The sequence below is a fragment of the Halyomorpha halys genome, unplaced genomic scaffold, assembly GCF_000696795.3.
Source record: "Halyomorpha halys isolate HHAL.00 unplaced genomic scaffold, Hhal_1.1 Scaffold1329.1, whole genome shotgun sequence".
NCBI lineage: Eukaryota > Metazoa > Arthropoda > Insecta > Hemiptera > Pentatomidae > Halyomorpha > Halyomorpha halys.
This window is the reverse complement of record NW_027105015.1, coordinates 149,121-162,681: the sequence shown is the minus strand read 5'-3', so window position 1 is coordinate 162,681 and position 13,561 is coordinate 149,121. Positions and strand designations below refer to the sequence as shown.

Here is a 13,561-nt window from a genome sequence, read left to right as displayed (position 1 = left end):
CCACCAAGGGAAAATGAATTATAGGGTGCTGGGCGAAACTCTTCAGGCATTACTTTTGGTGAGGGATTAATAGGACGATAAAGGAGATAACAGGGCCATGCAAGATCTGTCTAAGCACCAAATATGATAGGAACCCACCAAAAGCAAGGCAAGAGGAAACTCCCACCACTGATGCACCACTAAGTGATATAGTATAGATATGAGTCTTTCACTTGGATGGGATACAGTTGGATAACTGTCATAGATTTTTTCAGCAAGACCGCAATGGCATATCAAGTTCAGGACAGAACAGCAGAGGCTGTATTGGAGGCGCTTAGTACATGGTTTCAATTTTATGGTGTTCTAGATCGCATTGTATTAGATGGAGGAAGGGAATTTGATAATGCCAAGATTAGGGCGGAGATGAAAGGACTGGACGTCCCAAGAGCAGGGGAGGCATAGAGCGGCATCCTAGCACACTCAGGGTATATCAGATTGAGAAGGGCTTGGAATCTAACATTGCAATGTCTAAACCAATTGTAGCTTATAACCACTCAATTCACTCAGTTACGGGATTTTCGCCATTCAAAATTCTTTTCGGACATCATGCACATCAACAGGACTACAGTCACAACTGCGAACGAGGAGGCCATAATTAATAATGGAATAGAGCTGAAGAAATTGTGGGATAAGGTGCACAGTAGGATAAAAACTGAAATATACTGAAGGGTGACTCAGGAAAATTCGGGTCGGGGAAACCATAGGAACAGTGAAAATCAGGATGATAGTATACCTTAAACTAAGCATTAATCAGGGTAAGGAGTTAGAACGTTATAAGGGGCCATTTAGGTTGATAGTTGATTATCATTGAAAGCCTCCAGAAGCCAATGAAAGGGAGAACTGTTCTCACTGAACAATTAAAGCTCCAAGTATCATAACCTGTCATCAGCTCAGCATCTTTGTACACATAATCTTGTATTTTTTTTTTTTTTTATTCTTAGATATAAGTTAGTTTTAGTACTTTTTTATTTTATTTTATTTGTATTCAATGTAAAATGCAGGTGTTTTTTTTCTGTAAGTTACTTATAGTATTACTTTTATTTTATACATGTTCACTGTAGTATTCGTTGCCTGAATAGGTGGCGTATTTGTTAACTTTTTCGTGTTCTTATATTTCTTTATAGTTTAGGAGGATTGTGAGTAAACTGGTGTGGGGAAGTTACAGGCTGTCAGCTGTTCACTGTATATATGTATATATATATATATATATATATATATAGGAGGAGGGATCCCATCAATAAACAGTGTTGATTTGATGTTCAGAGGTAGTTGTTCTCTCTACCTACTTCCTTTTTTTTATAAGTCTCTTCCCAGGGTCACATAACTTATATATACACACATACATACATATGTACACGCATACATACATATATAAGCAGTATATGTATAAATAATAAATATGTAAAGATAAGAAGTAAGTTAGCATGTGTATAAAATTCAGAAGAAATTTGTAAGCATGTTTTTCTTATTTTCTTAATATTGATATTACATTAGAGGAAATGAGCATGGCAACAATAGTTATTCTTAAATTTATTTTTTTTAAAACATCAAAATTTTCTTATGAAACTAACAACTTATATAATATGCAAGTACCTTCAGAAAATTATAATCTTGATTTTTTTTTTTAAATTATTCGTACATAATCAATTTGAATTACGATAATGATAGCAGATATATTAATTACATATTCAAGTATTTCTGGAGTGTGGTACGAAATAAAAATAAATAAATAATTAAAATAATGAAGATGGTCAGGTGGCAGTCAAAAAAGAACAAAAATAGTCAACAACTATTTATTTTCCGACGTTTCACCACACTTTCTGGAGCTTCATCGGGGCTGTTGAAGTAGATGGTTTAAGAGACTTTCTCAAACTACCCTGATGAAGCTCTACAAACTGGAGCAAAACGTCAGAAAACAAATAGTGGTTGACTATTTATGTTCTTTATTGACTGCCACCCAGACAATATTCATTATTTCAAATTATATGGTCAATTATTTATATATATAATAAATAAATAATTTGTTTTGTTAGAGAATAACTATTTTAAGTACAAAATCAGCATTATAAATAATAACTTTTAAAAAAGAATCTCTATAAATAATTAATATTTCAAACTGCATGTTAGATTTATTTCACAGTTCACATTAATATCGGAGCCAACTATTTAAAATATAGCTAAACTATTTAATGCCTCAAAGTGATACCAAATATCAAAGTGAATAGAGGTTTGAAAATGAAAAGAAAAAAAAAAATCAGAAACTCTATTACTGAAAAATTTACTCCTCTTTAATTCATATAAAAGTTTTTCTATAATAATAAAATGACATTAATTTAAGTTACGAATAAATTTAACTGAATTCGTATATTACAGTTTTTGTACCTTCTATTCATATAAACTCTTTGATATTTCAGAATTCATGATTTACTGTAATTTGTAATTACCTGGCTTAATCAAATTTCATTTGGAAACAAACCATACCTCGTTTATAAAATATCAAAAAGTTTTTTTTCGGTTGAAGACGAATTTACAATCCATTCTTCTTCTTTAAATTAGTTTAAGTTAAAAAACTACATATATACAAATTTGTTTCAGTCCATAAAAATAATGTTTATTTTATGGAAATTTGACTAATTTAAGAACTATTTTTGAGCTGAAACTAGCTGAATAACTGTTCTGTAGCTCTCTCCAAATCCCAATTATATGCTGACAATGCTACACAAGCTCTATCAGATTCGATGCCCATATCAATTAGTCTTTGAACTTTCCTTTGAAAGTCCTGATTCTGATTTGGCCCTGTTATTTAACAAATATTTTAATAACAGCAAACAAAAAATAAATAATAATAATAATAATAATAATAACATGAATAAACTGCTCAAAAAAATTGAAGTGGATACATAAAAATAATATAAATTTTTTTCAAGTTCTAAATAGAATAGTTCCATAACTTATCCACCATTTTTATCTTATCCACTTATGAGGATCAATGAAACACAATAATAAAATAAAACAAACTCACATAGTTTATACCATTGTAGATTATTTTTAATTCAACCACCTTAAGAGATAAGATTTTATGGTAACAAAGAGAGTTTTGATAACTAGATGACTGAGAGCAGTTTGTCTCCGATGGGCTCATGAACATTGGACTAATAAAAACTAGGACCGTTGTTAATTTATTGACTAATCGAACTTTATTCCTCATCATGATCGATGCTATGGGAATGCAAAACCAGCTATTTAATATAGATATGACTGAGCCAGTAATGGGTGATTGAAAAATTCACCTGATATAGATAAGGAATGAGGATAAGATCACACAAATATACCTAGACAATATCATGAGGCCTGTTATACTCATTTTATCACAAGAATTTGGTCAGAACTTAATCTTAGAGCAAGGGTGGTATGAACTAGCTTGCTTGTTCATTTGACATGAATCCAATTGAACATGCCCAACATCAGTTATACATGTGTTTATCTTGCCTAATTAACTTGGATCTATTTGCAGACTCATGTAATTGAGGGCCACTGAAGACTAGACTTTACATTGTATTTCAAATCATATAATGAATATGAACCATAGATGTGAATCTATAATTCTAAGCAGAGAAGGTCCAGCACCTTACAAAGGCCGTATAAGAATGAGGAAAAAACAATTTATTTTTTCTTAAATTGTAAAAATTTAAATTTTATTTTTTATTAATAATTGATTATTAGATAGTTTCATTCAGCATCCAGGTATTTTTTTTAAAACCAATAACCTAAAAAAAAAAACTCCATTGTTTAAAAAGCAGTCATACCCGAATAGTTATTAGTGGGTCACTTCAATTTGTGAGCAGTTTATATATTTTCAAATACATTTCACTATTATGACATACAAGTATTTATATCTGGGTATGGAAAAAATCAATAGTAATCAAGAAATTTAAATTATTTCTTTCCATTATATAAGATATCAGTAATTATTCAAAGTATGTTATGAGACAGTACACTTAACTGCAAATTATAAGATCTTAAGAAATAAAACCTTTGCTTAAATCCTACATGATCTAGGATTTTTTTTTTTATCATTCCCCTTCAAACAGATTTTCTCATTTTAATTTAACTTCATTGTATGATAACTTATCTATAGATTTAATAAGGCATTATCATGCCAGGAATATTAAATGTAAATACTTTTTTTCAACAGAGTTTAAACTAATTTTAAACAAGAAAAAAACAAAATAATTGCCAATGACATATTTGAAACCATGATTAATCTTTTTTTTACCTAAAGGACGCAAAATGATTACAAATGACTGCCTGATATAAACAGAAGCCATGCGCATTCGCCATTTGTGAAATTGTCTCAGATCAAAGGTAGTTTGTTCTGTGTGTACATTTAGTGTAAACAATCTTGGTTTATTCTGGTAACTTGAATTCATAAATTCTTCAATTAAACATTCATTATTATTGTAAGTATTAAATCTTATACTATATATTTTTAAATAATAAATGATAACCCTATTACATACAGGAATTGATTTTGAAATTAGTAGTTTAGAAAAAAAGACTATCATGGGAATCTCCTGTGGCCAAAAAGTGATGAGTTATTGTCAATTTTATTACTATATGAATACTGTCTCTATAATTTGTTTGAATTAGAAATTAAAAATCTTCTGGTGATATATAGCAACAATTTTGTCAATGAACCACTCATATCATGATATCATGCTATATATGGATATCATATAAGATATCCAAATTCTTTTTTTTTTTTTTTTTCATCTTTCAACACTTTCTTCTTCTATTAAAATGGTTATAACTAAAAATGCAGCACAAGCAACTATATGCAAAGACAATATGATAAACTCTTAATCACCAATACTCGTAATGATTGCAAATGATAGCGTAATTTTGGTGTTGTTAGGACTTATTAGAAGATGGATATGCTAGATAAAGTAAACAGGTAAAACAGATGTTTTACCTGCTTGAAAGTAATGACATTCTAGCAGGTAAAACAGATGTTTTACCTGCTTGAAAGTAATGACATTCTAGCAGGTAAAACAGATGTTTTACAGCTTATAAGAATAAGAAGAGAGAAATTCAAAATCGTCACTACAGGAGTGATAACACTTAACTCAAAAAATCAACAATATGATTTAAATAATTCAAAAAAGAATAAAACATCAACGCATCGTTCTTAAGACATTTTGTATTAACTATAATTTTGTAGGATACCTATAAATTCTTTTCTGCGTTTGAGTATTCTTTTAAGATATATCCATAATGAAGTATTCATTTTTTTTTTTAATGGTATTAAGTTTTTTCCAGAGATGCAAGATATTACAGCATAAGCGACCAAATATACCTTAATTACTCAAGCAAAAGACAAACAGTGGAACCCAAATATAGAACATTATATTACTGTAATTAACGACTAAGTAGGAGTATGCCTTTTGAAAAAAATAACACATAACTATCAAACGAAGGGGCCTTCACACGACAGGACCAGACCAGGTAAATAGGGTAATGAGTAAAATTGGCAGAGAAACAGTTGCCAAAGTGACAGAGCAGTCCAATTAGAAGATAGGATTTTCTTTGCTTTGTCTACTTGACCACTCTCTCTCTTAAGTTCTGGAAGTTTTTGCATAGTATTTATAACTTTTACTATTACTAGATCAGGAGGTTTAGCTTGTGACAGAACCCATACTGACCTTTCAGAGAGTCTTGGAATAAACTGATAAAAAACATGGTGACACAAGAATAAAACTTACTCGAAATCAGATAACCTAGAGGCTAAACAGGAATTAGTAATATATTTAAGTCTTGGAATCATTACTTCCTGAATAAGTAATGTTATGTTAAATCTAAGATCAAACTGATACTTAAATCAGCAATCAGGCACAAAAACAGGTGTAAACATACTTTTAAATTATTTAATAGATGTTTAACCAAGTTTGTCAAATAGACTTTAAAGTTAAAATATAATAAAGAAATATAAAGGATCACCAATTTTGAAAATAGTAAATCTGAACAAAAAAATAATAATGATAAAATAAATAAGAAAGGAAAAAATTTAATAAAAATAGTAAGGGGAAATACATTAGGGCTAATCATTCAATAGCATATGTTAATTTATTCATTGCTAATTAATATTATATTTAATGAATGTTTATAGCTAGCATTTCAGCAGGTAAGTACTTTGATAGAAACAAAACAATAAATTCCCTTCTAATCTTTAATATTATCCCAAAATAAACATAATTTTAAAAGGAAAATTATAACTTTTTTTAAGGATTCTACGATACTTAAAAATGTAAAATACCTCCAGCATATTCAGAAGTCCAATATCTTGCAGTTAACCTGAACATTTCTTCATTTTCTTTAAATTGCTTTGCCACCACTGCATCTTGTGGATCATCTGGTTCAGGTGAAGCCATTAATGCTTGCAAAGAAAGTAAGACTGTTCTTAAAGTCATTGCTGCTGCCCTATAAGTTACTTTATAAAAATTTTAGAAAGATTTTTTAAATTACAAATATATCAACAAGCTTACCATTGGTCTTTTAGGATATCTAAACATATCGCTCCTGTTACTGATGAAATGTTGGGGTGCCATATTTTGGTAACAAACCGGACCTTAAATATACCATGTATTAGTTATAAATGATAATACTTCAGAAAGTCCTTGGTTTAAACAATACCAAATCACTGCTCACTTTTGGAGGATTGAAGGGATATGTTTCAGGTATTTTAATCTCTAAAACAAATAAACCACCTTCATACGGAGTATCAGGTGGACCTCCTATTTCACCCCGTAATTCAGTGAAGGAATCTCCAATTAGTTCTAGTCTTATGGCACACTTTGCTACCTAAAATATAAAAACCTTATTTAACATTGAATTCATAAATACAATAGAAAAAAAAAACATTTATTGAATTTACAAAAACAAGTCAGTTATGACAAAGGTTAGATAAAGGTCATGATCTTAAGATATCAATTTACGTAAAGAACACTTCTTATGTCACTAAAAAAAAAAAAACTTACAAAAATAAGTGATATAACTCTAAAATTGAGATTAATTAATCAGAATACATTGGTAAGCCAACAGGGTAAGTATAATTTAAACATGGTAATGACCATTAAAGTTCAATATTTTAGTGTAAAATATTATTGCAAGCTAACCTATAATTTATGAACTTACTTCTTCACTTTTGATAACTTCTTTGAATTCCCTTTTTATCCTCTGAGCTGCAATGTTTGCCATGGTATTTCCAAGATTAGATTTAAATGTATTTTTAATTTATGGCTTCATAGTCTACACTTTTATAAAACCGAAATTGTAAGAAATGAAAGTTTTAGACCATTGCGGTTTTTATAAAATCTATCAAAATTTAGAGCACCTAACAGGGAACTGGTTTTCGAAAATATGAGCTGTTGGCCAATGCCACAATGCACAGCTGATTGCAATGCCTCGTGATTGGCCGGAAGTCTGAGCTTGTTTCTAATTCTTTCAGTGATGCCTGTCTTATCAGAGTCAGTACGTGCGAAGAGTTTGTTAAGATCGAAATTAGAGAAGCCCAACACTTACATTAAAAGTAGAATGCCTAACATTAAGGTGTTCAGCGGAACTTCGCATCCTGATCTCGCTCAAAGGATAGTTGATCGTCTTGGGATTGATTTAGGAAAAGTCGTTACTAAAAAATTTAGTAATTTGGAAACATGGTAAGTCAATTCATTCAAAGTGAGATATTTAATAGTTGTAAGTACCTAGCGTAATATTAATTTTGCTCTATTTAATATTTAAAAACAACCGGTTTTGATAATGGAAGACAATATATTATACCGTTTATTATTAATATTTTCGTTATTTTTTTTAAATTTACGTCTTAGATCTTTCAAATTGATATTTTTAATTTTAAATGAAATTTCATTGTATACTATCAAAATACTGGCTCAGTTTTTTTAGAAAATAGGTTTTAATTATATTTTACTCAAGCAACTTTTAACCTATCATTAATTGCTTTTGATTTTGTGCTTTCAGTGTAGAAATTGGTGAATCTGTGCGTGGAGAAGATGTTTATATTGTTCAGAGTGGTAGTGGTGAGGTTAATGATAACCTAATGGAATTATTAATCATGATCAATGCTTGTAAAATTGCTTCTGCTTCTCGTGTAACAGCAGTTATCCCATGTTTTCCATATGCTAGACAGGATAAGAAGGACAAGGTAGATGAATGTTTTTTCATTACTAACAACTAAACCCAATTTGTGTGGAATTTGATTCATTTTGTCTATAATATATTTAAAATATAAACGTTCAGCTTAACTCTGAGCGTTATGAGTAAAACTTATTTTAATGACAGGCAGGAGGTGAAACAACTCCAGGATCTGCTCCAACTACAACTTATAAAAACTACGAGTGGAAATTCAGGGTATTGAATATTATTAGTTTTTGGGCTTAGGGTTAATGCTTTGAATATATTTTCTTATAATGGGTATATATTGCATAGACGATTCACATGTCTTGTAAATGTCATTTAACTATTATGCATTAATGTAAGATAAACAGAGGTATTTAGTTTAACTGTGTCAATTTGTCTATAGTTGGTTTGTAAGAAACAAAACAGTTTATTTTCATGTTATCATAAATATGGTCAATCTAGTCATATATCTTATTATTTAGTCATAGTTTGTTAATTCACATTATTATATCATCTATACATAGGAGCTAAATATGTTGGTACTATATTTCTTAATAATTATTATTGAACATTTTTATTGTCTCAAACTGATCATTTCAAAAAAAAGTTATTTAAATTTTTACAGGATTTTGCTCCTCTTCCAAGTACCGTAAGTAAAGTCAGCCATTTGCGTTTGCACACTAGAATTGTGTGAAATTTTGTGAAGAGTTGATTATTGAGTCTGCTTTATCTTAATTATTAAATCTTTTGGAATGTTAACTAAATAAATTACCTTGTGTTATTAACTTATATGCAAACTTATATATAAACAAGTTACTGATTGGTTGACTCCTATAAATTAAGTTGATTTTAAACTACAATGTCGCCAAATAATAATGAACAAAAGGGTTTCACTTTGTTATTTTATTTTAATCAGAAGTGTTAGCAAGATTTTAACTTTATAATTGTTGTGTCTTTTATTTATTTTAGTTATCATTTGTTCATATTTTTAAACTTTTGGAAGATAATTATTTTATCATTTGTATATATATACACATATACATATATATTTATTTATTTATTGAAGGATAAGATGGTTTCGATGACACTCAAAAATATTTTTTTTACAATTATGTAATCCTTCCTGACCATTGCGTGAACCATCTTATCCTTCTCATATAAAGTGATGAAATGATGGGGGAAGAATGGAAAGGTAAATAATTGGTTAATTTTACTCAACGTTTTAAAAATAAATTTTACTAAACTCGTATTTACTCATTTTTTTTAAAGTTATATGTGTTAAGCCATTTGGTTAGTTGAATTATTATTCAATAAGGAAAGTTTTATTTAACTTGCTTAATTGCTAGTAGTTAGAACAAAGCTCTGGAACATTTCAAAGGCTTTTTGTATTCCTGATAACATATAGCAATCTGGAGGTTGCCACTCTTCAGAAAATATTGAACATAAATATCTTTTAACTTATTAAGGAAGGGCGAAACTATTACCCTAACACCATTATGGTCTCCCTCTTTCTTCATACTTTAATTTACTCAACGCTTTTGTTCTTTATTATTTACTTAAAAAGTATAAGATATCTTCTCTTTATTATTTTATTTTTTTTTTTTTTATGTATTAATCACAATTCTTTGACATTGTATTGTTGGCCAATCTATGCCACAGAAAATAAGTCTTTATCTCTTTCTTATCTTTATTTATTTTATGTATCAGGCAAAATATCAATTGCATTGTCTTTGGTGTGAACTAAACTGTGTTTTAAAGACAATGCGACAAAGAAAAGTCATGTTATTTTATTCATGCCTAAAAGTAATGTTGATCCTTTAGCTTTATTCCATATAAATTTCTATTTTGGCATGTATTAACTTAATCATGTTTACTTCAATGTGATGAGATAGACTGTTAAAATCTTAAAATTGGACAAAGTGTACTTATACAAATTTTAAAATTGGACAAAGTGTACTTACACAAATTTTGTGATGATAGCATTAGTCCTCCAACTCACTTTATTTTATTAGTTATCTACTTCAAATTGACTTTTATTCAGAGCTTGTTGGTGATTCAACATTTAATATAGTCCAATTTAATCTAAACTACCTTAGTCCTGGACATAAGTAATCCAAGACTAAAATGTAATGTATTGTCAGCTTCTGTTTAGTCAAGGATTAAACTAGTTCTGGATTTATTTTGTTCCAAATTTTTCCCTATCTTATAATTAATTTATTTTTAAACTGATGGGTAAGTCAAAGCAGGCTTTGTTCTAGACTAAAGTTGCCCTGCCACTTTTGTCAATAATAAGTTATTCTGTAGGTGAGCCAAGTCAACACTCAATTTAAGAAGGAAGTGGTTTTTAATTTATCAGGATGTGTTTTTTTATTCTGATTTCAATGATTTTTATTTCTTTGAACTATGTATTATGCTTAAATTCTATTTTGGTTATGTAACTTCAAGAACAACCTAAAAGAAACCTATAAATAGTTCTTATTGTTTAATTATTTGAGTTTTCTTGAACAGAAAAGTTATATATACACTATAAATATATATTCATGTATGTATATATATCCCGATAAATCTTTAACTTAATTTTTTTTTCTAGTTTTAAAGCTGGTTTTTAATATAGTTGCCGCCATTAGGTATGGTCCTTTAACCAAAAAAAAAAAAAACCCAATGAATCAAAAATGATTTGTTTGAAAATTAAAATATACAATCCTATAATCATACACTTAAAATATCAATTTGTGAATTTATTTGTTGAAATAAAATATCATATGACCACAATTGATTATCTAATCAACTGAGGTTTTTGAAGGACCTTGGACTCCTTGATTATTTTCCTCCAATCAGATCAATCATTTGCCGATCTTTTACACTTGAGTATGCTTGATAGCCTTGAAGTTCCCCGGCCATCGCAGTCTAGATCTGTGTCTTTTTTTTTTTTTTTTCTCTTGGTACATCTTTGTATTATATGTTTTGGCATCTTAAGTCTAATTTATTGTTGTTTAATTTTCTTATTCTTTTCATTCTGAAGCTAAGAACTCTAATTGTTTCTCTATACAGGTCTTGTAAGAGTTCATTCATTATCCAAAATCTTAATTAAAAATCTAAACATGTTTTGTGGAGTAATAGAGTGCATGATTATTTATTTTTAGGCAAAATGCCTCCTTTTAACTGATGCCATATACTCTTCTTGAGCTTACTTTTTCATTTACAAATCAATTTTTTCAATTTTATTTGTTATTTATGCCAAAATATTAATTTGAAAAATGTTTTGTATAATGAAGATACTAAATATATATTTTGAATCTCATTTAAGAAACTTAAAAATGCAATATCAGAACTTAAAAACTACAAATAGAATATTTCCCAATCTTGCTTTGCTGTAATAAACCAATTTGTATATATGTAATTAAGTTCTTTGCAAAAATTCTATTATTATTATATTATTTTATTATTAATATCTTTTTAAATATTTTATATTTTGTTTTATAGAATGAAATGTCAGTTTTGGGAATATTTGTAAAAACAATAATATATTAACCAATGGTAAACGGTAATAATGTAATATAGGGAATCCTATCCCTGGTCCATTCTCCTCAATTACTTATAATTATCCATGGATAAAAGGATTTTTAGGAGCTCCTAGGCCTAAAAAAATGAAGTTTTTCCTAAACCACTTGCATAGTAGATTGATTATCTCTTTTCAAGTGCTTGAACTCTTAAAAACTGGCAATGCTTTCACCAATTTATTTTCTTTCAAACTTTTGTCTTTGATGTAGAAGAAATTAAAAATCTTATATAGTTATATAGAGCACAGCCTTAGAGCATATTTAAAGTTATCAATAAGGTTGGATTATATCCTGGTATGTTTGTTTTATATATTGTTTTCCTGAGAAAGTGGCAGTTTTTGTGTCATTTATTTCTTTCATTATAGCATTGGGTAAAAAATAAAATATAAAAAAAGTGTTATAACTATTATCTTATTTCATTTATCTTTTCATTACATAATATAGAAACCTAATAAATTATGTAATAGGGACAAAGGGTATTTAATCATAGTTCATCTCGGTAAAGAATACATTTCCTAAGCCATATAAAATCATTTTAATATATTAACTCCATTTTAAAAATAATTTTTAACTAATGTTATTATGCCCTTAGATTTTTTTAAATATTCCATAAAGCTACTTATATTGGTCCTTTTTTCTTACAAGTTTCTTTCTTTTTTTTTTCCTTTCAGATAATTATGTATCCTTATTAAGAGTCTTAGGTCGTGTTTAAACCTATTTTTTCTTTTATTATAAATTGTGAGTATTTATAAGCCATTCTTAAGTCACATCTGTTTAATAATCTACCCAAATACTCACATACACACCAAATATGCATGCAAGCACACGGATGCTTGCGTGCGTATTAATGGGTCTTTAGGATCAGTCAATAATACAACTTTGTTTTGGTGACGTTTCGCAACTTTATTGTTTGCATAGTCGTGCTCTACAACGAGAAAAACAATTTTTTTAGAACAAACACTTCAAATAATTGTCACAAAACTGCAAGTACATATTGCGATCTCTGACAAATAAATATTATAATCTAAATATGGTTTAATCTAAACATCACTTACAATTCTCAACCACAGTGTGTTCTACATTATAATCTTACCATGTTCAGGTTCAGGGAAGAACTGAATCCGTTTTGAAATGAAGGTAAGGTTTGTTTAGGTTTCCCAGCATGTAACTTTTTTTTTTTTTCTCAGCAGGTAGTCAGTCTGTTGTTTATGTTTTGTCTGTTTCTATTTAATGTTGTTAATTGAATTTAATCTCCTTATGTATTTATTAGGTTAGAATAACATGAATTTAAATTTTGTACATCTGATTTTTTATTGATGGCTTGATTCTTATGTTTTTCTATTGTGATCATTTGTTTTAAATTTCACTTGAAGTTGTTTTTTTCCCGGTGTATGATTTTTGGTGCATCAAATTTGGATTTGTCCTTTCTGTCTAAAATTTGTAGTGGCAGCTGTTTGGTCAGATTTGTTAGGGTGGTTTCTCATAGAGTTACAACTATATTTGTGTTGATACACCCTTCTTTTTAGATACTGTTCTGAAGTTCCAAAATAGGATTTCCCACAGTTTTCTTCAGAGGGAATTTCATACACTACATTGGATTGTAGTTCTATTTTGTCTTAATCTTTCGTATTGCTGTAAAGTTTAGATAAAGTGGCCGTGTTTTTGTATGTAATTGCGTAATCGTTTTTGTCTTTGTTATTCTTTAGAGTTTTTGATATTCTCTCTTGATATATATATGTATATATATCAAAATTTAATTATCTATTCATTTT

The 13,561-nt window shown here is 28.7% G+C and overlaps 2 protein-coding genes across 5 annotated transcripts in view; one reads left to right on the top strand and one right to left on the bottom strand.

Annotated features, from left to right (window-relative positions):
- Nucleotides 1-1,483: 1,483 nt before the first annotated feature.
- Nucleotides 1,484-7,547, bottom strand: Ubc4 (ubiquitin conjugating enzyme 4). The gene is made up of 5 exons (XM_014434233.3): nt 7,231-7,547; nt 6,745-6,897; nt 6,582-6,664; nt 6,353-6,516; nt 1,484-2,835 (listed from the first exon to the last, which is right to left on the bottom strand). Exons 1-5 carry the CDS (start codon nt 7,291-7,293, stop codon nt 2,699-2,701), a joined length of 600 nt encoding a protein of 199 aa, XP_014289719.1. The 5' UTR covers nt 7,294-7,547; the 3' UTR covers nt 1,484-2,698.
- Prps (phosphoribosyl pyrophosphate synthetase) overlaps nt 7,070-13,561 on the top strand; it is a 30,138-nt gene continuing 23,646 nt past the window's right edge. The window contains exons 1-5 of one of the 4 annotated variants that reach the window (XM_067047498.1): nt 7,070-7,138; nt 7,544-7,751; nt 8,071-8,254; nt 8,392-8,460; nt 8,855-8,878. In XM_067047498.1, the coding sequence (XP_066903599.1) occupies nt 7,546-7,751; nt 8,071-8,254; nt 8,392-8,460; nt 8,855-8,878 (483 nt within the window). In that variant the 5' untranslated portion in view covers nt 7,070-7,138; nt 7,544-7,545. The remainder of the gene's footprint in view (nt 7,139-7,543; nt 7,752-8,070; nt 8,255-8,391; nt 8,461-8,854; nt 8,879-13,561) is intronic. The other 3 variants (XM_067047504.1, XM_067047500.1, XM_067047507.1) reach the window with 3 other exon arrangements.